The sequence below is a fragment of the Sus scrofa genome, chromosome 8, assembly GCF_000003025.6.
Source record: "Sus scrofa isolate TJ Tabasco breed Duroc chromosome 8, Sscrofa11.1, whole genome shotgun sequence".
Classification (NCBI taxonomy): Eukaryota; Metazoa; Chordata; class Mammalia; order Artiodactyla; family Suidae; genus Sus; species Sus scrofa.
This window is the reverse complement of record NC_010450.4, coordinates 18,320,788-18,348,239: the sequence shown is the minus strand read 5'-3', so window position 1 is coordinate 18,348,239 and position 27,452 is coordinate 18,320,788. Positions and strand designations below refer to the sequence as shown.

At 45.2% G+C, this 27,452-nt stretch overlaps 1 protein-coding gene and 1 long non-coding RNA gene across 3 annotated transcripts in view; one reads left to right on the top strand and one right to left on the bottom strand.

Moving 5' to 3' along the window:
• The window catches only part of PPARGC1A (PPARG coactivator 1 alpha), a 686,110-nt gene that overhangs the window by 179,714 nt on the left and 478,944 nt on the right, over nt 1-27,452 (top strand). For both annotated transcript variants that reach the window (XM_021100438.1, XM_021100439.1), the window contains one exon: nt 21,910-21,974. In XM_021100438.1, the coding sequence (XP_020956097.1) occupies nt 21,961-21,974 (14 nt within the window). In that variant the 5' untranslated portion in view covers nt 21,910-21,960. The remainder of the gene's footprint in view (nt 1-21,909; nt 21,975-27,452) is intronic.
• On the bottom strand, nt 1,513-13,853 carry LOC110261972. Its single transcript, XR_002346377.1, has 2 exons — nt 13,510-13,853; nt 1,513-2,269 (listed from the first exon to the last, which is right to left on the bottom strand). It is a non-coding gene; the product is annotated as an uncharacterized LOC110261972 (long non-coding RNA).

The following is a 27,452-nucleotide window of genomic DNA, read 5'->3' as shown; positions in this document are numbered from 1 at the left end:
GGCTCGGTCAAGCCCAAGACCATTTTGATGTGGAAGCCGAGTGGAAAAGAGCAGAATGTGGTTCTTGCCTCGTGGTCAGTTCACGGGAGGATAGGGTTGGAAGGCCCGAGAGATCAGATGGGAGAAAGCCGTGGCAAATTTTGCTGGCCACTTGGAGTGAATGCTAACACCCACATTTTTCTCAGCCTGGTAAGCTGTTCTTCTTGTTCGAGGACCAAACAGTTTCTATTTGTCATATTTTTGTTGTTGTTGTGGGAAAAATGTGTCTGGAACTCAGCCACTTAAGCTCAGGGACTGACTTTCTGGCCATAAGGAGTGACCGTGGGGAGGACGTTGATGGCGAGGCTTTCTGTTCTAGAAGCAGAGGCTCACAGGTGCAATCTGAATACGATGTGCAGATACTCTTCTGGTGAGGGAGGCAGTAAAGAAATTAACGTGACTTTGCCCCTGTCCTTATAAAGCTCACAAAGTAGGGATTTTCCACTTTGTTGAATCAAAATGGCAACACAGTGTGGAAATTCAGACCGACACTTATGGGGGAGCTAAGAGAGCACGGGGGAGGAGCTGGCTGGAGGTCTCTGAAGGCTTCGGTGGTGACAGGCACACTCTTAAGGATTCATGAAGGACACAGGGGACCGAGCCTGAGTGCAGTATAAGGATTTTTGCCAGAAGAATGATGATTTTCCCACCACCAGTGTTTTTTTTGTGTGTCACCTTAAGTGTTGGTTCTGTCACCTTTGACAATTGGAGGTCAAGCCTGGACCATTCCCAGGATTTAGGACAAAGCCTGATAAACAGATGGTGTTCAATAAATGTCAGCTGAATGAATGAAACCACTTCATGTCCCATCACTGGGACATGAAGGAAGAAAGTGTGGATTTTTCTGGGAGGGGGAGTAGGTAATTATTTTCTGTCTTTTTTGTATTAAAAGAATTTCACAGGTGGAGACGTGCAGCATGGTATAGCTATCATCCTGAGTGCCTAAGGTATGCGTGGTACGTTGTAGAATATCGAATTTGACATTCTCTCTCTCTCTCTCTCTTTTTGTCTTTTGTCTTTTTAGGGCCACACTTGTGGCCTATGGGAGTCCCCAGGCCAGGGGTCAAATTGGAGCTGTAGTCACTGGCCTGCACCCCAGCCACAACAACTCCAGATTCAAGCCGAACCTGTGACCTACACCACACAGCTCACGGCAACGCTGGATCCTCAACCCACTGAGCAAGGCCAGGGATCGAACCTGCATACTCATGGATGCTAGTCAGATTTGTTTCCACTGAGCCATGATGGGAACTCCGAATTCGATCTCTTGACAAGGGCATTTATTCCACTTATTTTAGAGATGACAAAACTGAGGCTCCGAAAGGTTAAGTCACTTGCTGTGGCCCATACCGAGGGGTTGGCATAGGGACCGTGTGCTCTCCTGTCCATCTGTCCCCAGCCTGTGCCCCCCACCCCCGCATCTCATGTTAATGTTCACAGCTCATTGGAAAGTCAGTCTTTTAAACAAGGAAATAAATGAAATGAGGGCATTTTATTTCCCATCAGATTTCATCTCCCTTAGAGAGATTTATGTCCCTGGATTGTATTTCATGGAACCTTTTTATGAGTAGCTAGATTTATAGGTGATGATCAATAGGCTGCTGAGCCGGGTTTCTGTTGCCGTGTGGACCTTTCACCGAGAGCAGGTGGCATGGCTCAGGGAAGCCATGTCTTCCTCAGTCCCAGACAACCTCCCTGGGCTGACACTGGAGGCGGGAGGAGGAGGAGGGATGCTGGGGAAGTCGTGGGGGTCCAGCTCTCTGTTTGGAGAAGACAGCTGTCGGAGGAGGCCCATCTGTCAGGAGCGAGCGTGACACCCCTGCCGAAATCACCATGTCTGCTTTTGAGAATGGATGCCAATGAAGGAAGGCCTCTTTGGAGCTGCGTCCAGCGGAAGGGGAGAGGGGCCTGAAAGCGCCTCGCTTTTGCTGTCAGACTGTCCACAGCAGAACTAGACAAAGGAGGGGTGCCTGACCCTTGATACCCACGCATTTTGCTCAGAGTTTATGCGTGATCATGCAGCCCATGGGTGTTTCTGTATGTAGGACTGAGTCTAATCCTGTATCGTCAGTATCCTCCTTTTCTGGGGCATTTTCTTGCGCTTTTGGGGATGGCTCATTTAATTTCTGCTGGAGTAGCCAAGAAGCCATCCTCTGGTTTCAGGACTTAAGTTCCTTCTTCTCCTATGTATATCTGAGTTCAACTTCAGTCCCCGTGGAGACCAGAAAACCTTGAAAAAGCAAAAGAATGAATTGCTAATTATGGGATTCGAGGGTATTGAGAGAGCAGTGTTAAAATTTCCAGGACAGAGGACTCTTCCCAGATGCCTTTCAAATATGATCACAGAGGCCACTGGCTTCTAAACTTTGTAGTGCATTGGAATAAGCTGGGGAGCTTCATGAAGGTAGAAGAGGGAATTTTCATTGTGGCTCAGTGGGCTAAGGACCTGACGTCGTCTCTGTGAGGATGCAGGCTCAGTGGGTTAAACATCCGGCATTGCCACAAGCTGTGTAGGTCACAGATGTGGCTCAGATCTGGCGTTGCCGTGGCTGTGGTGTAGGCCTCAGCCGCAGCTCTGATTCTACCCCTAGCCCAGGAACTTCCCTATGCCCCAGGTGTGGCCCGAGAAAGAAAAAAAAAAAAAAAAAAAAAAAAAAAAAAAAAAAAAAAAGAAAGAAAGAAAAAAAAAGAAAAGAAAATAGAAGTCTACTGTAGGGCTTGTAATCCAGACATTCAGGTTTGGACTAGGACTCAAGGACCTCAAGGTGTGAGACCCTGCAGTGTAGGTGGCTGCTGCTCTGCTTTTTTTTTTTTTTGTTTCTTTGTCTTTTTAGGGCCACACTTGCAGCAATGGAGTTCCCAAGCTAGGGTCAAATTGGAGCTGTCATCTCTGGCCTACACCACAGCCATAGCAACGTGGGATCCAACCTGCATCTGCGACCTACACCATAGCTCACCGCAACACCAGATCCTTAACCCACTGAGCGAGGCCAGGGGTCGAACCCGTGTCCTCATGGATACTAGTCATATTCACCTCCACCACGCCACAGTGGGAACTCCAACGGCTGCTTCTGCTTTTTCATGAGGATTGGAAGTCACCAGTGTGAGTGTGGGGGTGCACCTGGGGCAGGTGGACTTCAGGACCTCGAGCCAGCTCGACTCAGGGCTGCTATGTACACCACAGACATGGCTCCTATCTCAACAGAAGCAAGCAGTAGGCTTTTTCCTTACTTAGGGGAGGATTCAGGTGCTGCTGCTGCTCTTTCTCTGAGTTTTGGGAACTCTTCTGTAAATGAATGTGGAGCCCTGCTCACCTTTCATGAAAGCACCCCTGCTTCCTGGATGGCAAGGAGCATCCAGGGGTCAGATGTAATTAACAACAGCCAATGTTTCATACTTAGGTTTTCCGTAGCTTCTCTTATTCAGATGTCATAACGTCCTCCTTCCCTTCTTTCCTTCTGTTCTTCATGCCTCTCGTCTTTGTTTCTTCCTCTCTCTCCCCTTCCCTCTCCTCTTTCTTCTCTTCCTTCTTTCTTCTTCCTTCCTTCCTCCCTCCCTCGGTCCCTCCGTCCCCTCCTCTCTTCCATCCTTCCATTTCTCTTATGATAAAGACATCAGCACAAAACTTCGTCTTCTCAGAAGCGAAGAGGTATTTTGTAGAGGCATTTCCATCAGCCTGTATGCAGGATTCTTACGGGCATCTCGTATGCATTTGTATTGGCTGTGCGTGCTTGTAAATGCTGCCATAAACCCAGTTCTCCCGTCCAGGATGGGAAGGGAGTTGTTAAAGACAGTTGATGAGGTGGCATCTGTTGGCCAACAGTTTTATGCTGCAGTAGCTCTGAGCAGATAACATTAATAGGAATCACATTTGAAAGTTGTAAATTTGATGTAAAATACTAAATTTGACAATAATTGCGTTATAAAGCCCAAATTCTATTTATTAAAGGGCTCCCCATCTCTCTCTCCTTTTCGTGAGGGGCTCTGAAATTCTTGCTCATACCTGCCCCTAGCAATTATCGTGCCTTCTCTAAAATTCTGTTTTATTTTTCCATTTTCATAACAACTACATTATGATGTGACATATTCTTTTCCAGATATTTTGCTTGAATAAATAAATAGGATATTAAATTCAACTGGGGTATTAGATTATAAATTAGTTCTGTAATAGGCGTCATAATGTTATTTAGATTTTCAGTTTACACAGACCTTGTAGCAACTCCCCAGAGCTATGCTACAGAATTAGAAGTAGATAGAAGTTGATGTAAGAAAATTGGTTTTTGTAATATGCTGATGCCAGTAGAGTTGTGCTGTGTGTAAAGGTATTTAAATGGAGCGTTCCTGCTTCCTTCATTGTACAGACAAAAGACTGATAACGATTTCAGTGATGGATTTGCTGGTGCTAATAGTGGCTGTGGGCAAAACTGAAATATTTCTTTCCAAAATTAAATCCGTTCTTTACATATGAAGGCTACAAATCCAGTAGGAAGACGTCTATCGACTGCCCCATAGCTGGATGTTTCTCTTTCATCTGATTGGTGTCATATGACATAATCTTGCAACATTTGCTTGATGGTCAAGTTAGTCCTCTTAGGTATATTTCCCATCAAAGATGATAACCCACTCAGGAACATTGTGTGATAATTGACGTTATGAGGAAGTAGAACATGGCCTTATTGTAGTCATACCGATCCCATACTGATGGAAAAACAGGCATATCTAATAGCAAAAGTGGATTCAGCAGGTGAGTGCTAATAGCAAATTATAAGAGAGCATCTGGGTGGCAGAAGGGAGTTTTCTTGGCAGTGGATGCTCTCCTAACTCTAAACCAGGGGTTGGGAGTTCCCACGGTGGCTCAGCAGTAAAAACCTGACTAGTATCCATGAGGATGCGGGTTCGATCCCTGGCCTTGTTCAGTGGGTTAAGGATCCACCATTGCTGTGAGCTATGGAGTAGGTCTCAGCCGTGGCTCAGATCGCATGTTGCTGTGTCTGTGGTGTAAGCTGGCAGCTACAGCTCTGAGTCAACCCCTAGCTTGGGGACTTCCATATGTTGTGGGTGCGGCCCTAAAAAGAAACAACAAATAAATAAACAAATAAATAAATAAACCAGGGGTTGGCAAACTATAGCAGGGATGAGATAAATTGGGTCCACTGCCTGTTTTTTTTTTTTTTTTATAGCTTATGAGCTGAGAAAGTTTTTTGTCTTTTTAAAATGGTTCAATAAAAGTCAGAAAGATGCTGGAGTTCCCATCGTGGCTCAGTGGCTAATGAATCCAACTAGGAACCATGAGGTTGCGGGTTCGATCCCTGGCCTCGCTCAGTGGGTTAAAGATCCAGCGTTGCCATGAGCTGTGGTGTAGGTCACAGACGCACCTCAGATCCCCCGTTGCTATGGCTGGATACAACTCCGATTCGACCCCTAGCCTGGGAATCTGCATATGCCACAGGTGTGGTGCTAGAAAAGACACAAAAACAAAAAGACAAAAAAAAAAGTCAGATGCATAATGCTTCCTGATATATGAATGTTATAGGAAATTCAGTTTCAATGGAGATCAATAAAGTTTTATCAGAACACAGCCTTGCACATTTGCTTACATAATGTCTGTGACTGTTTTGCACTACAGTGGCTGAGTTGAGGGGTTCAGACAGAGACTAAATGGCCCACGAAGCCTAAAATAACCACTGTCTAGAAAGTTGGTGCCCCACGGAACTTACAAAGTGCCCCAAGAGGGCAAAGTCTATTTTAGGGTCTTGTCAATGATATGGTACTTGTGGAAGGCAGGGGTGGGGTGGCCAGGCCAGACCTGGGCCTGACTGTCTCTGCCCCCACCAGCCCTACACTTTAGAAGCATCGTGTTCTCTCTTAGGCCTCCATCTCTCCACCTGTAAGCTAAATGGCTCATCCCAATGACCTCAAAGCCCCGTTTGGTTTTGCGATGATACAGCATCTCTGATCAGCATTGCGAGCTTGAGAAGGGCCCCGTCCCAGGAAAAGCACCTCTTCCTTCCGGCATCATTGTGGCTTCCTCTTGGCCTCTGAAAGGCTGCATTTCATTAAAGGTTCACGAGTCTTGACATGTTTGTAAAGAAAGACACGGCAGGAATTCATATGCCTCGCCTTCTAACAAACATGTTGTGAATAACCTATATTTGGAATACAATTTGTCACAGGGATGCAGGCAGAGTTTTGAAGCTGCGCAGCTTCTGAAACAGGATGTTTTATTCTTTTCAAACAGATCCCCCGAGTTCTTCCACTTTACACCTTGAAGGGAGTCTCTCCTGGCCAAGCTGCTCTCCATTTCCGAAGAATGGGAACATTTGCATTAAATGATGCAGGAGATGCCATTGTAATTTCATGAGAATTACCCTTTCCAATGAATGTTAGATTAAGAACCAAGGAGAAAAATCCCTTGGAAGTGGCTGGAAGATAAATTAGAGCTGCACTGCAGTTGGGTAGAACTAAATTTTATTCCTTCCCTTTAAAATGGTTTTTAATTGATTTGGCATACTTTTTAAGTTAATAATGAATACTGTACCTGGGTCTGCATGATCACTCCTGTGAATTAGATCTAGTGCGCTTGAAACAGCTTTCCCTTGCAGAGGACAGTGATTTTAATGAAGAGTCTTTGCTTATTGCACCGATGGAAATGTGGTTCATGGTGGTTTCAGACAGTTCTCTAATTAGCAGTCCAGTCTGTTCCCCTGAATATGTTCCCTGAAACAGTATGGAAATGTAGGCAGGAAAGGGGCTTTATTAGAACGCTGGGAGTTCTCTCCCACTTTGCAGGAGGCCGTGTAAATGCACGGAGATCTTGGGGCTGGGAGTCTGCAAAGGGGAGGGGGGTGAGGCCCAGAGATCTTTTTTTTTTTTTTTTTCCTTAAATGGGATAAATCTAGAGATGTTGAAGAGTGATAGGAGTAGGCAACTGAATAAAGAAATGGGTTTTATGTTAGAATAATGACTTTCATTTTGGAGGGAGGAGGGTGTCGGTGGGGCGGGAGATCTGAAATGAGAGTCTAGTGATCAGACCTCAGGTGTGCCCAGCTGTCCTGTGGGTGCAGGTGGGGGCTCTTACTCTCACTTGTGGGGAAAGGACTGTCGCAGCGTCTTTTCAGTGTCATCCTGAATGGAGCTTGGGGTGGACGCTAGACCATGTGGAGAGGCCATGGTTAAGGGCAATATGAAAGCAGGGGCCATGAAGGATGAGCTGAAGCCAGACATCCCTGTGAGGTGCAAGTATGAAGAAGAGGGTTTTCACATTGACTCACAACACTGAGTGAGCGAAAAGAAGTGGAAGGAGAGAGGAAAGGAGAGAAAAACTAAGTTTGGAAAACTCGTGTCCTGGAGCTCCCGTTGTGGCTCAGTGAGTTAAGAACCTGACTGGTATCCATGAGGATATGGGTTTGATCCCTGGCCCCCTCTGTGGGTTGATGATCTGATGTTGCTGCAAGCTGTGGCATAGGTCACTGATGCGGCTGGGATCTGGCATGGCTGTGGGGTGGGCTGGCAGCTTTGATTCAACCTCCAGCCTAGGAACTTGAATATGCCGCAGGTGCGGCTCTAAAAAGAAAAAAAAATAAAATAAAATAAAAGGAAGACCACAGTAGAAGCTAACATTCAGCATATTTCCTTCTACACAGGACATTTGGCCACTCTTAGGCCACTGTTATTAAGAACATGGTCTTAAAATTAGGAAGATGATTGCTGTGAATTTTTTTTTTTTTTTTTTTTTTTTTTGTTCTTTTTAGGGCCACACCTGCGGCATATGGAGGTTCCCAGGCTAGGGGGCTAATTGGAGCTGTAGCTGAAGGCCTGTGCCAGAGCCACAGCAATTCAGGATCCAAGCCGAGTCCGCACCTACACCACAGCTCACGGCAACACTGGATCCTTAACCCACTGAGCGAGGCCAGGGATCGAACCCGCAACCTCATGGTTCCTAGTCGATTCGTTTCCGCTGCGCCATGATGGGAACTCCTGCTCTGAATATTAATATAAAATGATAATCACCAATGTGACTGTGTTTTGAAGACTTACTGTGTTCCAGGTGCCAGGCTAAGCTTTGCACACAGAATGATCTCATGTAGCTGCTGTTATCACTCTCCCAGCTAGTGCTACTACGGTTTCCATTTTAAAGGTGAGAGAAAACAGAAGCACAGAAAAATTCCTGTCAGCCAAATCCATATGGCTAGAAAGTGATTGAATGAGGCTTTTCAAACCCTGGAAGAGTGACTCCAAGCCTCGTGATGGGGCTGATTCTGCAGAGGGAATTGGGTTTGCTATTTGAAGGAGGAGAAAGATTGTGCCTCTCCTGATCTCAACGAAGGGAGTCAGCTCTGGGGCTGAACCGAAGAGCGGCTGGTTCCCATGATGCCCTTGGAGCCCTAACCACGCCACTCTCTCGCCACCCAACTGTAATTACAATTATCATACAGTATAATGATTTCTAATACATTTCAGAACAAATCGCCATCTTATATCTGACATGTTGTTAATGTTTACTACCATAATTACTAATTTGAAATATAAGGCAGCAATTTTTATTAGTGTTTGGTTATGTATAATTATGTCAAATATGAGACTGCAATTTAGATTGAACTGTATTAGCCGGGATCATACAAAATATTATACTGTAGATTTGACACCCTGGATAGTTTATGTTTCTATAGATTTTTTTTTCCCCTCCAAACCATAAAGAATTATTTAAAGATCACCCAAAGCTTATTTATAATGCTTTATCATTTGAAGAATTTTCGAGTGTGGGAATATACATACTACAAATGAAATGTACCGAATCGTGGTTTAACGGAGAGGGTGGACGGTGCGATGAGACCTCTCCTGGGCACTTTGTACATCTGATTTCTAGTCCTCACAATGGGTATGTTATTTTCCTGACCAGAAACCAGAGCCCAGAGGATTTAAGAGATGCTATTCGTCCATTGAGCCGATGGATGGGAAATTCAGGTTCGTGATCTTTCTGGGAGTTTTTAACCTGGGTGGTTAAAAAAGAGATCATTCAGAGTTCCCATTGTGGCTCAGCGGTTAAGCCCAATATGGTATCCATGAGGACGTGGGTTTGATCCCTGGCCTTGCTCAGTGGGTTAGGCATTGTCACAAGCTACGGTGTAGGTTGCAGATATGGCTTGGATCCAGCGTTGCCCTGGCTGTGGTAGGCCAGCAGCTGCAGCTCTGATTCATCCTCTAGCCTGGGATCTTCCGTGTGCTGCAGGCTCCACCACAAAAAGATAAAAAGAAGAGAGAGAGATCATTCTATGGTAGATTATTGTCAGAATGTGCTTTCCTGTAAAATTAGTCATGTCCTGTATTTGATGAGATGATGTATAATGATGCGTATGGCTCTTCATCACGTATTATCTCTTTAAGTTCTATTAGGTCCATGTCAGAGCAGGGAAAACCGAGACTCTGAAGTTTAAGGGTTTTATTCAAGTGCGCACAAGTTAGCATGAGAAGCGTGGGATTTGAGCCCGGGATTTCCGACTTAAATTCTAGTGTTTTCTCGGATAGATTGTTCCCTGCTTCCTTTGGGGTCCCCCCAGGATACTCTGAAACGGCTTTGAATTACGATGGATCTTGTGTTCTTTTTGTGATGACGATGTCGATGTGGGATGAAGGATTTCCTGCTCAGCTACTAGCATCTATTATACTCATGTCTTCTTGTAATTCGCCCTTTTATGGATAAGGGGACTGAGACTTGGAAATATGTTTCCTACACAGTGGAAGAGCCAGGACTTGAATAGAGGACTCGTCTGCTTCCAGAGTTCCTTCCCCAAGAAGACCCATTTTCCATTCTGGAATATGTTTTTTATTGTTTCCCTAAACAGTCTCCATTTTATTAACATATGACAAATAGTCAGTGATCAACGCTTCTTCAAATTTTAAGCATTTCCACACATAACATTTCAAAAGACAAACAAACAAAAAAAATGAACTGTCCCAAATGCAGAAGAATTACTTCCTGGTCCCAGTGCATAATCAAATTACTTTAAAAAATGTTTTAAAAGCAACAAACCAGGGAGTTCCCGTTGTGGCCCAGTGGTTAACGAATCCGACTAGGAACCATGAGGTTGTGGGTTCGATCCCTGGCCTTGCTCAGTGGGTTAAGGATCCGGTGTTGCCGTGAGCTGTGGTGTAGGTTGCAGACGCGGCTTGGATCCTGTGTTGCTGTGGCTCTGGTGCAGGCTGGCAGCTACAGCTCCGATTAGACCCCTGGCCTGGGAACCTCCACATGCTGCGAGAGCGGCCCTAGAAATGGCAAAAAGACAAAAAATAAAAAAATAAAAATAAAAGCAACAAACCAGTATTAGAAAGAATAGATAGTGACACATCTTATGTAAATCACTAATATGATTTGATGAATTTCTACACAATTTTTTCTTTGATTTCATTAAATTAATTAATTAATTAATTAATTTTGAATCTGCAGCATATGGAAGTTCCCAGGCTAGGGGTCAAATGGAGCTGCAGCTGCTGGCCTACACCACAGCCACAGCCACAGCCACACCAGATCAGAGCCTCATCTTTGACCTACACTGCAACTCACAGGAACGAGGGATCTTTAACCTACTGATCGAGGCTGGGGATTGAACCTGAATTCTCATGAATCCTAGTTGGGTTTGTTACTGCTGAGCCACCACTGGAACTCCCACACATACTTTTTAAAAAAGACAATAAGCTCCAGGAGGGCAGAGACTCTGTTTTGTTCACTATGCCTAATACTTAATACCATCCTTGGTATTTGGAAGAAATCCAAGAACATGTACAAATTAAGGAATCTCGATCAATGAAGTATAAATAATAGTTTGTGTTTTGCTTTTGTTGGTGAGTATGTCAGAGATTTTGAATCATAGTCCTTCTAAATCTTGTTTAAAATGAAATTTACAAAGTAATTATTAGTGGAGAAATTTGCATCCTAACCAAGAATGAGACATTTGTCTTTGATGGATTCTTTCAAACTGTATCTTGCTCTTTGGACTGGCTCAAAGCCGAAGTAATGCGCCTTTATAGAACCAAAGACTGTACTTTCTGGGGTCCTTTTGGTAGCTATAGAAGCCCTTTAAACAAATGTTTCCCTGCACCCATGTGGTGTCATCTATCTAGGAAGTCTGTGTCCAGTGGAAGGGCTTCTCTTGTGAGTTTCTGCTCCGTCGGTGGTAAGGGGTTTGCAGGCTCATTCCCGCCAGCTTGACTAGCCATCCTTAAGCCAGGGACTTGCCCTTGCAAGGCTAGCATTAAGAACTGGTCAAGGCAGGGTTTGATCATGTGTCATAACTGAGGGAGCTGGCTGGATGCTGATTAACCTCAAAGCAGTGACCTTGGCAAATACTGAGTTCTCTCTGAGCCATGGGGCACCAAATCAGATCACGTTGAAAATTAACCTGCCCTTTCAGCCAAAATGGAAAAAAGAAAATATTTTGCCTGTGATTGTTTTATTGGACTTTATAGTAGGGACCCACTGTGCTTGATTAAAAAACATGCACGTCAAGACCCAGAACGTCACATTTTAATAAATCAAAAATATGTTTTGTTGGTTTTTGTTTGTTTATGTCAAGTGCTTCTAACACCACAAGATGTATAAGTCCTTTTGAGGTTCATCATGAAAAAGAGACTTATAAATCCTTTAACCCAATTCCAAAATTGATCCCTTAAGAAAAGTTAAATATCACCATTGTTTGCAGATTGCTAGAGCACCACAAAGATAATTCTTTTTATAAATACAGATGGTGCCCTTATGGAAATTATATGACAGTAAGTAGATGCCGATAGAAAAAAGACGACACGTTGATTAGCTAATAAAATGGTGTTCAGTAGAATGATGCTTTTTTTTGTCTAATTTATGGCTTATTTGAACTTGTGATGCCCTGTTTTCATTTTGGCTGTTAATAATTATGCCTTTACAAACTTTTAAAATGTACAATAATATGAATTTGATTGTCTTGAGCGTAAAATGCTAACCATCGATTAGCAGTGAATCATGGCTATAAAGCTTCACCTCCTCACCCCTGTTCTCACCCCAAGCCATTCTTATGAATTGATGAAGCTGAATCAATTGCCAGCAGGTTGAAAACACAGCATTAGACTGACAGTTCTAAAAAACGAGCCAATGAATATGTTATTGGCAAATTATTGGCATCAAAATTAATGCTCGGGTATGGAAGGCTAGGAGTACGGGGAGGGGATCCCGTGTTTACTGAGGGTCTGGTGTGTGTCAGATCCCAGAAACAACCCCATATCTGCACCCCTGCTGGTGCTTTTTTCTTTGATTTCTGCCTTGTGCCAAAATAACTACCCCTCCCCCCCGCTTTAAAACATCAGTTAAAAAAAAGAGTGTATTTTATCATGACCTCAGGAGATGGAGGGCATTTGACTATCAGCATCGCCTTTTCCGCTTTCGCGTCTGTGTGTGTTGGCGGCTGCGAGGCTGTGAAATGTTGCCCAGCCTCTTTGAAATGGCACGTGAATAATCCCGTAATCAGCGTGATGTGTTCTGTTAGGGGAGTAATCAAGTCCTTCAGCTTTGAAGGAAGATCCAATTTTGAAAAAGTGGCTGATGAATGCAGTTTCAGGTGTGGCGAGGAGGCTGAGGTACCTGGACGATTCGGGTCTTCCGGTTGAACAGGGGAAAAAGGACTTGAAGAGACACAAGTGGACCAGTCTAAAAATAGCCCACGTGTCAGGACAGATTTTCTAGCGGGCATGGTCCCGCGATGCAAGATTTTAAAATGATACCTGTCTGGGAGCTTTAGAATTTAGAATTGCCCAAAGCTGGTTGGGTCAGGGGGCAAGGGGCGAGGGTGGCCCCTGCTGAGTTGGAGGGAGGATGGGCCTGCTGTCTGCTCTGCCACCGTTCTTTCCCCCAGGGCTTGGCAGGGTGGGGTCCTCCTTGTTCTTCCAGTCTTAGCTTAAAAGTTTCTTCTTTGGAACTGTCTTTCCTGAGCACATTTCCCGGGCCTAGCCCCCCCCCCCCCAACCTCTCTCTTTCCTTTTTGAGTTTCTTCCTGGCTCTTACAACCATCAGAAATTCTTCCTCAGGGAGTTCCTGCTGTGGTGCAATGAGGCCAGTGGGGTCTTGGGAGCACTGGGACACTGGTATGATCCCCAGCCCGGCCCAGGGAGCTCCATGTGCCGTGGGGTGGCCAAAAAAGAAAACAAACCAAAAAGGAGAATTCTTATTTACTTGCTGGCTGTCCCACTCCCAGGAGTGTGTAAGCTCCTTGAGAGTAAGGGCTTTTGTATGGTCCATCCTGGGATCTTTAAGACCCCAAATAGTCGCAGACACTTTGGAGACCCCGATGCCAAGACTGACTGCGAGAGTGAAACCTCCATGCAAAGCCACAGGCCTGGAGATTCCAGCTCAGAGGGTCCCCCACCAAGCATGTCGTTTGCATCCCTGGGTCTCCCCACCGTCACCCACACCAGCTCCTCCCGGCCCGGTTCTGGGGTAATGCTCACCTCAAGGGTCCCGAACCAGGTGGGAGGCTGCTGCTAGTGGGGCGGCTCTGGTTCCCAGCCGGGCCACCAGCCGGCAGCAGTCACGCAGAATGCCCTGGATGTCCCCGTTAGTTAAGCTTCATGTTACTGAAGACATCCGTTTCAAAAATAGCTCCGGCCTCTATGGTTATGTTCTGTACTTGATTCGCAGGGCTGTCGCAGCCCCAATCCCGTTAATGCCAGGGCCCTTGCACAAAGCCTCTGTATTGACTTGGGTCAACTTAATCTGTGGGCTTGTGCTCCCCTCCCCCCACCCTAGGCGTCTCAACCACTCTTGCTTTTTTCTCTCCTTTGTGCTCTGTCTCTCTCCCTCTCTCTCTCTCTCATTCTTTCTCTCTCTGGTCCTCCCTCCCTTCCTGCCTCCTTTCCTTCCTTCCTTCTTCCTTTTCTATGTCTTCCTTTCCCTTTCTTTCCTCCCTCCCTCCCTCTCTCCCTGACCCCTGCCTTCCTCCTGCTTTTTCTCCATCCCTCTCTCTCTCTTCCTTTGCTTGGAGAATGTGAGTGATTCCTTCCTCCTGAGATTGGATTCTAAGCAGGTGCGAACGAATCCTGGCCCTGCTACCCTCCTTGCCCACCCCTTCTGCTTCAGATATATCAAGTGTTCTAATATTAAGTAAGATCTTCATGAAAAGGCCTGTAGAGAAAAATCTTCATGTACAAGTAGGTAATTTTTGGACTAATCATTGCGGTATCAACACATCTCTAGAGAATTCCTTTTCTTTTCTTCCTCTGCATCGATTTTCTGTTTATGAAAGTAATGCGTGCTCACCGTGACGCATTCAGATGATAAAGAAAACCCGAGGTGACTTTAAGTAGCAGGTTTCCCAGTGTAGCCAGAAGAGGATTTGGCTTTCAAGAGAATAATTAACAAAACTCGTTTTAAGAGCCCATTTATTGCAGAAAATAGGGGAATTGCCTGTCCTGGAGAATGAGAAGTGTTCACATGTTGCCGTCGCTCCCCTCAGTGTGCTGTGGTCCCAGAATAATGACTTCTTTTATAGGAAGAGGAGAAGTCGCTGTGATCCAGTGGATAAGAAACATTGCCACCAGGCTGCCTGGGTTTGCAAAAAAGATGCCCAAGTCTGCCTTTTCACAGAAAGCCATCAGACCACATCAGAACCAAAGAGCGTATAGATTCCGTATCTTTTGAGTCATTTGTTCTTAGAGCCAATCCCCATTTCCCAAGTCATGTAGGATTTGCCAGAGAGTTCCGGGGTCAAATAAGTTGGGAAACACTCATGCCTTTGTTCACATTTCTTGGAGCTATGGGATGCATGTCCACATGTTACAGAAGGGGATAGCCTGAGGTCAAGAGACCCGTGTTGCTTCATTTCATTTGTTGTTTCTAAAGCTTATTTGATTACGGACTTAAAAAAATAACATCTACTATTCCCTAGAATTATTCGGGTCACAAAAATAGAAAACAAATAAGCAAAAATAGTTACCGTATCTGTACAACAGGGGCATAGCTTTTTGTTTGGGGCTTTTGCATGTCTGGGGCTCATTGTTCCCTGGGTGAGAAGATGAGGGAGGCAGGGGCTCATCTGTCCCTTCCTTCATACCAGGCTCTGTGCTGGCCACGCTCCTTGCGTTTAGTTCCACAACACCCGGGAACATCGCTTTGTAGATGAAGATGCTAGAGCTCAAAGAGGTGATGCAACTTGCTCGTGGCCACTCAGGGAGGTACGTGGGAGCTGAGGGAGGGCCATGGCTGTGACTAGGGCTCTCAGTCCTTCCAACATGCTTGCTCTTCAGCATGGTAGTCACAGACTCCACTGCAGCCTTCCCACTTTGGGGACCCTTTAGGGGCATTCATCAGTTGGCCCCTTAAAAGCAATTACAGTCAGAATGTACCGTTACACAGACTTCCCTTGGTGAAGACTGCATACCCTGCATATAAATAACTGGAACTTCAGTATGTGATGTGTATATATCAGTATCTATATCTATTCATCCATCCAACCATCATCCATCTCTTCATCCATCCATCCTTCCATCCATCTGTCCATTCATCCACCTATTCCTCCATCCATCCATCCATCCATTCATCCATTCATCCATCCGTCTATCCATTCATGCATATATTAATTCATCCATCTATTTATCTGTCTGTCTGTCTGTCTGTCTATCTATCTATCTATCTATCTATCTATCTATCTATCTATCCTGGCTTCTCCAGAATCCATTTTAGGCCTGAAACATACAGGAGTTTGGTAATAAGTATTTAGTGATGTGAAATGGGGAACTAAACATTATATGAAATATGAGTTCATGTCCTTACACTCCCTAACCTCCTCCTCTTCTTTTTTTTTCTCCGTGGCATCGATCACCGCTAGACGTATGTTTACTTGTTTTACATTTACTCATGTATTTGCTTACAGGATGTCACCCGCATTTGGTTGTAAACTCCTTGAGGGGAAGTTCTGTAGGTCATTTATTCACCAGCGTGAATTTCCAGAAGGTGCTCAGTGAATATCTGGTGAAAGAACAAATGGTTGAATACAGGTTTTTACTGTTACTTCTGCTTTTCCCAAACTCCTCAAATTGCTTTCTTTATTCGTCTACTTCTCTCTCAGGAGTAGTTAAAACCTACTTAGGGCTGTAAATAAAGGAAGTCTACATTCTTAGCTATTCCAGCGTAGAAAATATTGACGGGCCTTGGGTTCCTGGGCGCAGGCTGTTTGCAAGACAGAAGCAGCTACAAAGCCTGAGTACAGGAAGGCGGACGGTCCGTCCGGGGTCAGTGTGCAGAGTCACCCCTTTACACCTTCCTGACAGCCTGTCGCTCCCATAGCCCAGATCTCTTTGGCAGAAATTCCAAGTTAAAAAAATAAAAACCCAGAGGGCAGCTTTCATCGTTCCCACCCACAAAAACCACACCCTTCTGGGCTTCTTGACTTGGATGGAAAAGTGTTTCAATATCACGAATCTCCTTTGCAATCCTTTAAAAACCATCCTTCTTAGAAGGGGTCCATAGATTTCATCCGACAGCAGAAGGGATTTGGAAAGGATAAGGGCTTCTGAAAAGCCTTGATTAATATAGACTGGGCGGGACGTATATTTTAGTTGATACTTAGGCAAGGCAAAGGGTTGAAAAGTGGGCTTCCTTTAGTCTTGAAAGTTAGAAACAAATCTATGTGTTTGGTAGATTAGCTCTCCCCGATTCCCATCTGCAGGTGGATGCATCAGAATCGCTCTCCCTCTCTCTCTCTCTCTCACACTCTTCCATACACACACACACACACCACCCCACTTTCCACTCCTTGGTGCCAGGAGTCTCCTGATACCCTGCATGCGGTTGAAGAAGGCAGGCCTGCTCCCTGGGCGGGGCGGCTGTGGCCACCTTCACTTCTGCGGAGCCGTCAAAAAAGAGCACAGGACCAGCGCGGAATGCAGAGTGCAGTGGCAAGGCATGCTGCCAAAATGTTTTCCAACCGAACGCTGGAGATTGAAGCACGCCCAGCCCTGATTGGATTACCGCAGCCCCAGAAGCACTTTAATCTCAACTGCAGCTACTCGGGGGTGGGGAGGGAGCCGGGGGCGAGAGAGGCGATGATTGAGACGTTGCGTGTGCAGTGGAGGCTCTCAGAGGCTCCCAGCGTTGGGACGGGCGCTGGGAATATGAAACGACTTGCCACAGAGATAAAGTGAGGGATCCTTAAGTATGGGTCTGTTGGTAACGACCCTTTAATTTGGATTCTGTTGTATAGAATCTTTGTCAAAACCGGCTTTTCGCACACACAGCCTGGTGGTGGCAGATTGTGTACCAGTGGCTGATTGTGTTGAGGGAATAAACCAAAGCTTTAAGTAGGGGCACATTTTCATCATGGGTGTGTGTTGGGGGTGGAGAGGTGAAGGGAAAAGCAACAACTGGGTTTGTTAAGAAGGGACCTGGCGTAGCTCGAAACAGCAAAGTAGAAGGAGAAAGAAGTGGCAGAGAGCACGGATGCCCTGGAACAACCAGAAAAGACATCATCAAAAGGAAAGGCGTTTAGCCCGTTATATACTCGTACCTAACATGAACAGAGCTGCAAAAACGTGAAAGCCCAGACCTTGGAACGTACTCCATCCCCTAGGCCACGCAGAAGAAAGTGCACCGTAATAAGAAGGAGTGAGTCATTACAGCCAAAGGGAGACATGGGAAGGAAGCAGGTTTTCTGCCCAGAGTCCGTATGTAAGGGAAGACGTCCTGTGACCGGAGGTGAAAGTCTAGGTCATGAGAGACACCAGGTGACCCTGCAGAAAGCTGGCAGGGGGCGTTGAGGACTGACAGGCATGTGTGGGACTGGAGAGGTCCAGCCTCTGAAGGTCGAGCTGTTTGCACTTTAGGCCGAGGGGCAAGGAGAGCCAGGGCAGGGATTCAGGAATGTGGTCCATGGGGAGGTAAAGATAGACTTGCCTGGCGTTGGCCTTTTAGATAGATTGTAGTGATGAAGATGAAGGCTAGAAAATGGGAGAAAAAAAGAATGTCTACATGCATGTGTAACTGGGTCACTGTGCTGTCCAGTAGGGAAAAAAAATGTATTGGGGAAATAACGATAATTAAAAAAAAATAGCAGGTAAAAAAAAAAAAAATTGACAAAATGAGAAAACTCCTGAAAGTTTCCAACAAAAAAGGAAGTACCATTTATAAATGGTTGATACCAAATGAAGCATGCTTTATTTGAGAACTGTAATCTTTCTAAAATTTGGGCTTTACGACAATCATTTTATTAATGTGAAGTATTCGATACAACTTTTTTCTATGGCACCATGCAAAATAATTGTATAAATACAAAAAAAAAAAAAAGCAAGAATGGAAGCGGGACGAGGAACAGTGGAAACAGTCTCCATTACCCAGCGATGTTCCTGGGAGAGTAAAATAGAGGTGGGGGTGTGTGCTGACTGCAGGAGTGATATTTATGAAAACAGGCCTGAAAAACTGACAGGGAGGCCAGCAGAGAGCGTTGGATCAGGCGTGACTGTGTCTTTCTGTGTACTAGGGGATGCATAAACCCATGTGCACGCTAGTAAGTGGCAAAAGTTACCGGGGAAGCGTCAAGGTGGAACTTCATAGCTATTATTTTTGTGGCCTCTAGCTGCAAGAGCTAACAGGTAAAGATAGTCTGGAGACCCAAAGTGGGGGAAAAAAAAAAGGACCTTTGAACATTTTTGTCAGGGAGGCAATTTAAAAATAAGCTTGAATTCAATATATACCATTCATGCTAGAGGTTGTGTGCTGACAATGCAAAGATGCCTTCTTTTCCATAGCAGTTAAATAAAGTATGTCGTGGGGGAGGGGGGCTGGAACCATATATAGAAGAGGCATATGTGACTGTGACAGCAGCCCCACAAAGCTATTGAAAACATGCCGCGCGTCTGGCCTCCAAAATTAACACCATAACCTATGTCAGGGACTCACGATTATCCTAATATCTGCTTTTGGATTCTGTCCAGTCCCATTAGCGATTCCCTTGTTGATTGCTCTGTTACTCGTGAATGTTAATTGCTCCTAAATCTCGTCGGATGTTAGATGCTAAGGGGAAAAAAAAATCTGACTGGCGAAGGTATGTGTTTTATTAATGTGCGAGGAAAGAAGAAATCTGTTTAGAGACCCCGGCAAAGTGTCTGTGACTCAAGATGTCGTAACCAGCTGAGGTGGCATCTTTCTTTGCACGTGTGTTGTATGTTGGTGGTGTGAGCATGGGGAGGGAGCGGGGGCGGGGGTAGGGGGGCACAGAAGCTTTCCGTGATATCTGTAGTGTTTGCCCCAAATCCGCACTCTTGCAGATGTGGTTAGATAAACAAGTCCTTCCCTCTGCGATTCCTACTTGCTTGGTATGAAATAACCTTGCGACCTCTGAGATAAGCTTATGCTTAGAAAGTGATATGAAATCAGAAGATGTCAGAATATAATTTGGCCTATTACTGCTCTGTTGATCTCTGTCGTTTCCGAACCAGAACCAGAAGGAACCTTGGAAAGAAGCTTCTTAAGCTTTTTTTTCTTTTTTAAAAATTTTTTTAATGGCTGTACTCGAGGCATATGTAAATTCCTAGGCCAGGGACTGAATCCGAGCCCAGCTGTGACTTAAGCCACAGCTGCAGCAATGCCAGACTCTTTACCCCACTGTGCTGGGCAGGAGATCGAACCCCTGCATCTGCAGTGACTCAGGCCACTGCAGTTGGATTCTTAACCCACTGCACCACAGTGGAAACTCCGTAAGCTTTCTTATATTACCACTGAGAAGCAAAAGCCGTGGAGGGCAGGAGGTCAGGGCCACGGAGCAGCCCACAGTGGTGTTGGTTTGGGAGCAAGGTTACCTGACTCTTGGCCCAGAGCAATCAAGAGAAGGGAGCATGATAAAAATGGGTGACTATTACATTTTTCAGAAACATTTCATTGAGTGTTTGTGAAATTGGCTTTCCTCCCCCCTCTTTAGGTGGAAAAATCTATTATGATCCAGTTTCAAGATATATTTATTAGTAATTACAACAGCAGCCCAGTGAGAATCAAAGGAGACACAGGAGCAGAGCACCCAGTTCCACACCGTGATTCATTCACTCAACCTGTATTTATGGGGTGCTTTGACCTCAAGATGGATTTAGCGGTGGACGAAAAAGTCCATACTCTCATGGAGCTTATATCCTGGTGCTGGGGGGTGGGGTGTGGGGGGGGGGAGCATGGGAAACCTAGTAAAGAGATGGTGAGCCTTACAGAGAAAGAGGAAGAGCAGTGCGGGGTGGAGCCTGATGAAATGCAGCTATTTTAGACAGGGGATCAGAGGAGACCTTGCTGAGCTGGTATAGGAGCAGAGATGATGGAAATACCTGCGTCAAGATTGTCTCAAGAGAAGGGAACATGGTTGGAAGGGCAAACGCCCTTCGTCCCTCCAAGGGCACAAGCAAAGAGGTCAGTGTGCCTGCAGCGGTGAAGATAGTGGGAGAGATCATGACCCTTAAATCATGGGCTTTGGGAAGAATCTGGGTCAGACGTATGTTTTAATGGCTGCATCTGCGGCATATGGAGGTTCCCAGGCTAGGGCTTGAATCCTCGCTGCAGCTGCTGGCCTGCACCACAGCCACAGCAACGCCAGATCTGAGCTGCATCTGCAACTTATGCCACAGCTTGCGACAATGCCAGACCCTTAACCCACTGAGGGGGGGCCGGGGATGGAACCTGCTGAGCCACAACAGCAACTCCAAGGGTCAGATATTTTTAAGAAGACACATCTTTTAGCATTGCTATGATCCTGAATAATGTGGCTTATAAAGAGAGTCCAAACCCACCAGGAGAATCCAGAAACCATCAAATCTTTCCAGAGAGTTTTGGATGAGAGAGCTTGTTACTGTACTCACATCCTTGAACCATAAGATTATAAATTTCTTGATGATGGGACCTGCGTCGTGTGTATGTTTGTGTCCTCCAAGAAACCACATGGAGTGCTGAACTTATGCAGAGTTGAGACTCAGTAAATACTGATTATTTGGTCAATGCGCGAATAAATGGCCTGAGCGTGGTAGAAAGGACGGTGTGTCCTAGAAAGGGTTGTTAAAAATACACCCTTCTAAAAATGTGGTTCGCGAGATTACTTCTGAAGCTTCTGACTTCCTTGGGATAATTTTTAAAGACAAGTCCATATGCTGACATGTGAACATAAGTACGTATATAACGAACTGAACAGTAGTAACATGCTTTTCAGGCCAAATTTTAGTTGGATGATTGTATTTTGTCAATTTCAGTTTTCCTCTTTGTTTTAAACTGGATGTGGGAAATTTTTTTTTTTTTTGCTATTTCTTGGGCCGCTTCCACGGCATATGGAGGTTTCCAGGCTAGGGGTCTAATCGGAGCTGTAGCCACCGGCCTACGCCAGAGCCACAGAAACAAGGGATCCAAGCTGCGTCTGCAACCTACACCACAGCTCACGGCAACGCTGGATCGTTAACCCACTGAGCAAGGGCAGGGACCGAACCCGCAACCTCATGGTTCCTAGTCGGATTCATTAACCTCTGCACCACGACCGGGAACTCCCCCACTGCGCCACGATGGGAACTCCCGGAAAAATTTTTAACGTCTTCTCTGGTATTAAAGCGTTCTTGGTCTCCGGGATCTTTGGACCAAGTGCCAGGCAGTACTGTCTCACTCTGGGTAAAGTGTGTTTACTATTTTGTGACAAGGGTGGGAATTACATGGGAAGTGTCTGTTCTCAAGGAAAAGGTGGGTGATCAAGTTGCATTTTGACGGGAAAGAGGAAAGTTGTAATTCTTGTCCTCCTGTTGCTGAATTCTCTCACTGTAACAGACCAATCATTTATTCCCCCTGTTGCATTTCTCTAGCCCCATCTGCAAAGTGGGGGTAACACAAACTTACCCTCTGCCTTTCAGGTTTTTTGCGAAAAGCAGTGAACTAAAATTGGTAAAATTGGAGCCCCATGGATGAAGGGTACTTTGTAAGTATAACCCATTATTGTCATGTTCTGTTCTGTTACTCCAAAGTGCAACTATCAGATGTCTGTTCTTGCCATGCTAGGAAAACAGTAACACCAAGTTTCATTCCCAAATATTGAGAATCTGACTTTCTTGGAGGAATTTAACATTTCTGAACTCTCTCATGGTTTGTCAAGATGTTGGGCTTCTGACATACTCGGTTACTGTTGATAGACAATTTGGAAGAATCCATGTCTGCATATTGTGTACAAATGTTGATATCAACCCAGGATGGGAATGCAAGGTATCTCTATTTCTCTTCTCTCACCTCTCTCTCCCTTTCTCCTTTGATCTGCATTTAACGCTGTGTTGGGAGCAGTCCTTTTATGTCTCAAAGAAATGGTTGGTTTCAGGGAGATATGGAATGTTTTGTGGTGAAGGGCGATGGTTTGTTAATGATGAAACTCAATGAGACGTCTCTCAGACACGTTGCTCAGTATTGTGTTTTTAGACTTGGGGTTGGGGAGGAGGCCAACTACAACAGTGACCATGGGACAGCCCAGGTGACTTAGGGGTGGCCTCTTGTCCACGGACTGGCCAAGGGCTGCAAGCCGCAAAGCCAAAGAGCAGACAGAAGCTGTAAAATCCTACTGCAACTGCGTCAACTGAGTTTTCCCTGCCGAATGAAACATGTTTTTATTTTCTAGGTTAACGTAGCATTGTGGGAACAGTTGTAGATTGGCCAGCAGTGTGCCTGGCTTAACCCATGGTACATGCATTTTTTACAGGGTGGCTATCACACATTAAAAACTCCAACATAGAAAATTTTGAAAGGGTTGTGACTGCTTATTGAAGCCCATGTTGGCGAGTCCCCCTGGGATTCACGCGGCTGTGAGGTCTTATATCTGGAAAGGTCCATGCACGTCGCACCTCTAGTCCTATTTCTTGCCCAGTTCTAAGGATTCTATCTGATGATGAGGCAGAACTACAACCTCAGGAGGCAACTCTTTTCAGCTACATTGTTCCTTCTTGAGTTGAACTCAAATCCACCCTCTATGTATTGTCCACACTTGGGTTCTAACGTCACTCTCCATTCTTACCAAGAACCAGCCTTCCTCCTCCAAAGTGACACTTGCAAGTATTTGGTGGCACTCACTGGGTCCCCTTTAGTGTGGTCTTTGTCAGCGTGCGTTCCCTTCTCAAGCAGAACTTGTCTGCCTTGACTTCCTAATTCCTTACCCTCTGGAAGGTTCTCATTGTCTATATCTTTCTTAACTAGCAGCATTGAGCGTCTCCCCTCTGCAGGCCCCATTCTGCATCTCAGAGCCAAGAGATCTAATCAAAGATCTGGAAGAGAATGACCTGGAAGGAATCGTCTGGAATCCAGTGCGCCCATGGATGGGTTTGAGGAACGGCACAGCAAAACCCACGTTCCTCTGTGAGGTGCAGATGATTGACAGGGAGAAAGTTGTTTTGGTTAATAATACAATCTGCTTGCCTCCTGGAGACACAGCAGTCGCCTACTAATTCGTTAGAAGTGAATTAAGGTTGTTTACCGATGTTTTAAAGTAACTGTCAGAGTGAAAAAAAAAAAAAAAAGGTTCCTCCAGGATGAGACCACTCACCTACTTGCGAGTCGCTGTTTATTTTAAGCCAAGTGCATAAATAATATATTGAGATACGAAGGGTGATTTCAAGCATTAGAACACGAAGCCTCCTGTTTACTAACTGTCATTGGGCTGAAGAGAATTTAAACAGCTCTGAACCTTTTTGTCTGTGCAGGCAAGGCATGAAATTAACTTTCATTTCGTAGTTAGCAGAAATCATGATTAAGGCAGTCTTGTTGATGTGTCTTCTGCTGATCCGGGGCTCTTTGGCTATGCTAGACAGGCCTGGCAACAGAATGCTTCTTGTGTTTCTTTTGGAGAAGACCCTCTCCAGCCCCCCAGGAAAAATAGGCAGGGAGCTGATGGAGACTCGGAGTCAGTTTGTTCTGAATGTAAAGGGCAAGAGTGGAAGAATCCCAGGCTAGGTTTAGGGGGCCTAGTCCTGAGCAGCAGGAGCCCTCTCCGAATCCTACTTTCTTCATCTGTAGAATGGGCATCATCGCCTCTGCTCCCACTGCTTCACAGGAAGACAGTGAGAGCCCACTGCTGGGAAAGGGCTTTGGAACGTATTCGGTGTCATACCTGGGCAGGCCAAGGCTGTGTTTTACATGACTTAGATCTAGTAACTCGTTTCATCTGCCAGACCACGCTGTGGGCCAGATACTGTGATTACCCTCATTTTACTGCTGCAAAAGCTGAAGCTCAAGAGAGCAAAAGGGACTCGCTCCATCATCTCACAGCTAGATGGTTGCAAGTTGGGATTCAAACACCAGGCGATGGGGGCCGGGGCAGAGTTTGTGTTTTTAGCTCCTTCCTTATCTGAGGGAAGGGGCCAGGTTCTCCTCCATAGGATTGTGCCTCCTGGTCATGCTCAAGCAAATGAAACATCATTGCTAATAGGCTGGACCAAATTCAGCTTGAGAATATGCAGGTATGGCTTCTCCAGGAGTGAGTGTCGCAAGGAGGATTCCCCTTGGGTAGGGGTGTAGCTGACGGTAAGGATTCATTATATTTTATGTGTAAAGAGCCTGGTGATAGTTGGGTGAAAAGACCTATTACTCGAAATGCTTTCGGAAGCAAGAACTTTGATTTACCTTTTGTCCCTGTAAACTTGAAAGTGTGGTAGCCTATTTTGGAGTATAGGGAGAGTGTTAGGGAATGAATAGAAAATGTATGGAATGTTTAATCTTGCATGATTACATTTCACATTTGCTGGGGTAACGGTGGCACATGGAAGTGCACGATGCTATTGCCGCAGACCTATTTTCCGTGTTTTGATGAAATACGCTGGGTTTTACAGTCTGATACATGAACCCTTGGGGATGGGTCCTTATTAAGCAGAGGAACAGGATGGTATTTGTGAATATATTGGCATCACTGAAAATATATGATTGGTATAACTGCTTTTTAGTTTCTAGATTTACCTTCTATGTATTGGAATTTCAGAAGAGGAAAGAGCCTAAAGGGATTAGTGAAAACAGAAACGATGTCAATTTGCAGACCTCTTCCCCTGAAACATGCTCAGTCTGTCACAGGGTCCTGCTTAAAAGTGAGAGTGGCAAAGATGGAAATCTGATTTACTCTCGATTCCCCGTGAAGCTGTTCAAAAATAAGATCATTTCCATAAGCCCAGAAAAATGGACGGACTTGCGAGAAGTGATCAGCCGAGGCGGAGACGGGGTTCTGCAGCTCCGAACTGCAGAAATCTCAGCGACGGCGGCTGTGCCCTTGCACTCGTTAATACAATAAGATAATTGCATAATTAATACACTATGGAATTTCAATAATTGGAGACTTTGTTTTCTCATCCCAACATGCCACTGGCTGGGGTTTGGAAAGCATCGCAGCTTTTTAGGGAGGCCGGATCCTTCTTTCAGATCACGTCCTCTGCAGCCCACGGTGGCTCCTCTGGCGGTTCTGAGACACTTCCCTTTCGGGTTATTTTTAGGTGGTTATTTTTAGACGAGGTGAAATTAAGCAGGAAGTCCCCCAAAGTCTGCCTTGGCCCTGGGAATTGAGGATCATTTGGCTAAAAGCATCCCTGGTGCCCTCTAGATCTTTCCAGGTAATAACAGGTGAAAAGCAGGCGGAAGAGGAGCGCTGTCGGGTGAGGGAGCATTTCTCTGGGTCAGAGAAGTGAGCTGGCTTAAAAGAGCCACAGAGCAGACAGGAGCTGGAGCTGGGCTCCCTGAGTTCAAGCCCAGGTGCGGCCTCTTACCTGCTTTTCGATCTGGGGGAGATGCTCCGTCTCTCCCCTGTGCTTCTCTGTACCATGAGGCTCCTAGTTTTGTTGCAAGGCTTCGTTAATAAATGGAATGTTAATAAATGGAATGTGCTCAGGAAATACCAGGCAGCTTGCAAGCATCTAGTCCATGTTTGCTGGTATTATGAGGCAGTCCGGGAGGAAGTTTCATCGTCCTTGGAATGTGGCAAATCTTTGTTTCTTTTCTTTAAAAAAATTTTTTTTTTTTTTAATGAAAGTGCAGTTGACTTACAGTGTTCCTTCAATTTCTGTTGTACAGCAAAGTGACCCAGTCACACACACATACACACATATATGTACCTTCCTTTTGTTTTTTCATATTATCTTCCATCATGTTCTGTCCCAAGTGATGGACACAGTTCCCTGTGCTGTGCAGTGGAACCCCATTGCTTATCCACCCTAAATGGAAGAGTTTGCATCTCCTAACCCCAGACTCCCTGTCCATCCTACTCCCTCCCCCTCCCCCTCGGCACCCACAAGTCTGAGGGAGAACAAATAAGCAGATTTACAGTTTTGTTCATTCAAGAAATATATATTTTTTTTTATCCAGGCATTTTGAAGGATTTCCTTGACATTTTTTTCTTATTCACATTTTTATAAAAATGTATAGCCTTTTCCCCTTTAATTCCTCTTTTTTATGTCATTTCTTTTCATTTTTTTTCTTTTTTTTTTATTTTCCCACTGTACAGCAAGGGGGTCAGGTTATCCTTACATGTATACATTACAATTACATTTTTCCCCCACCCTTTGTTCTGTTGCAACATGAGTATCTAGACAAAGTTCTCAATGCTATTCAGCAGGATCTCCTTGTATGTCTATTCTAAGTTGTGTCTGATAAGTCCAAGCTCCCGAGAAATATTTGTTGAATACTTTTTCTATCACCATCTTGGGTATCAGAAAACAAAGACGAATAGTATTCATCCCCTGCCCTGCAATAGTTGCATGGAATTGGGAAAATAGACTTGCCAGTGGAGGAGGAGTAGGAGGAGAAAATAATAGCGTTAAAACAGTGTCTGGCAGAGAGTAAGATATTTTAGCAGGGACTGGCCTGTCATAGGCTTCCTGGGACCTAACGCGTCAATGAGTAAACGAGTGGCGGGAATTTGGTTTCAGGTGGCCTTGTTGGAGAGTCACAGTGGTTTCTTAGCACAGACTACGTTCCTCGCTGAGCAGTCACTTAGCAGAGAGCTGGGCTTCGGGACCTGGTTGGTGACTAAATGAGCGAATAAATGCATGGCTCACACCAGTGGCTCCATTTCCTCACCCCAGTCCAGGCGCTGATGGCTGTGCCTTGTCCGGATGTGTGTGTTTGAACCTTCCACCACCCGCCCACCCAATTTTATTTTGAAAAAATTCAAAGCTACAGAAAAGTCGAAAGAATAGCAGAGGGAACACTCTGGACACCTATCTTTTACCTATAGGCATTAATTGTCCCACTTTGGCTGCAGTGCCATCTCTCCTTCTCTCGACGTGACTTTGAACCTGGTCTTAATTCACCAGAGAGATCATGTACCCGCCATGTGCCCCACCTTCAGAGCACACAATGTTCATCCCACTTCTTCAATTCTACATCTCAGCATTAGGAATTTTGTTTATTTATTTATCTACTATGCTTCCCAAATAAGGTATAT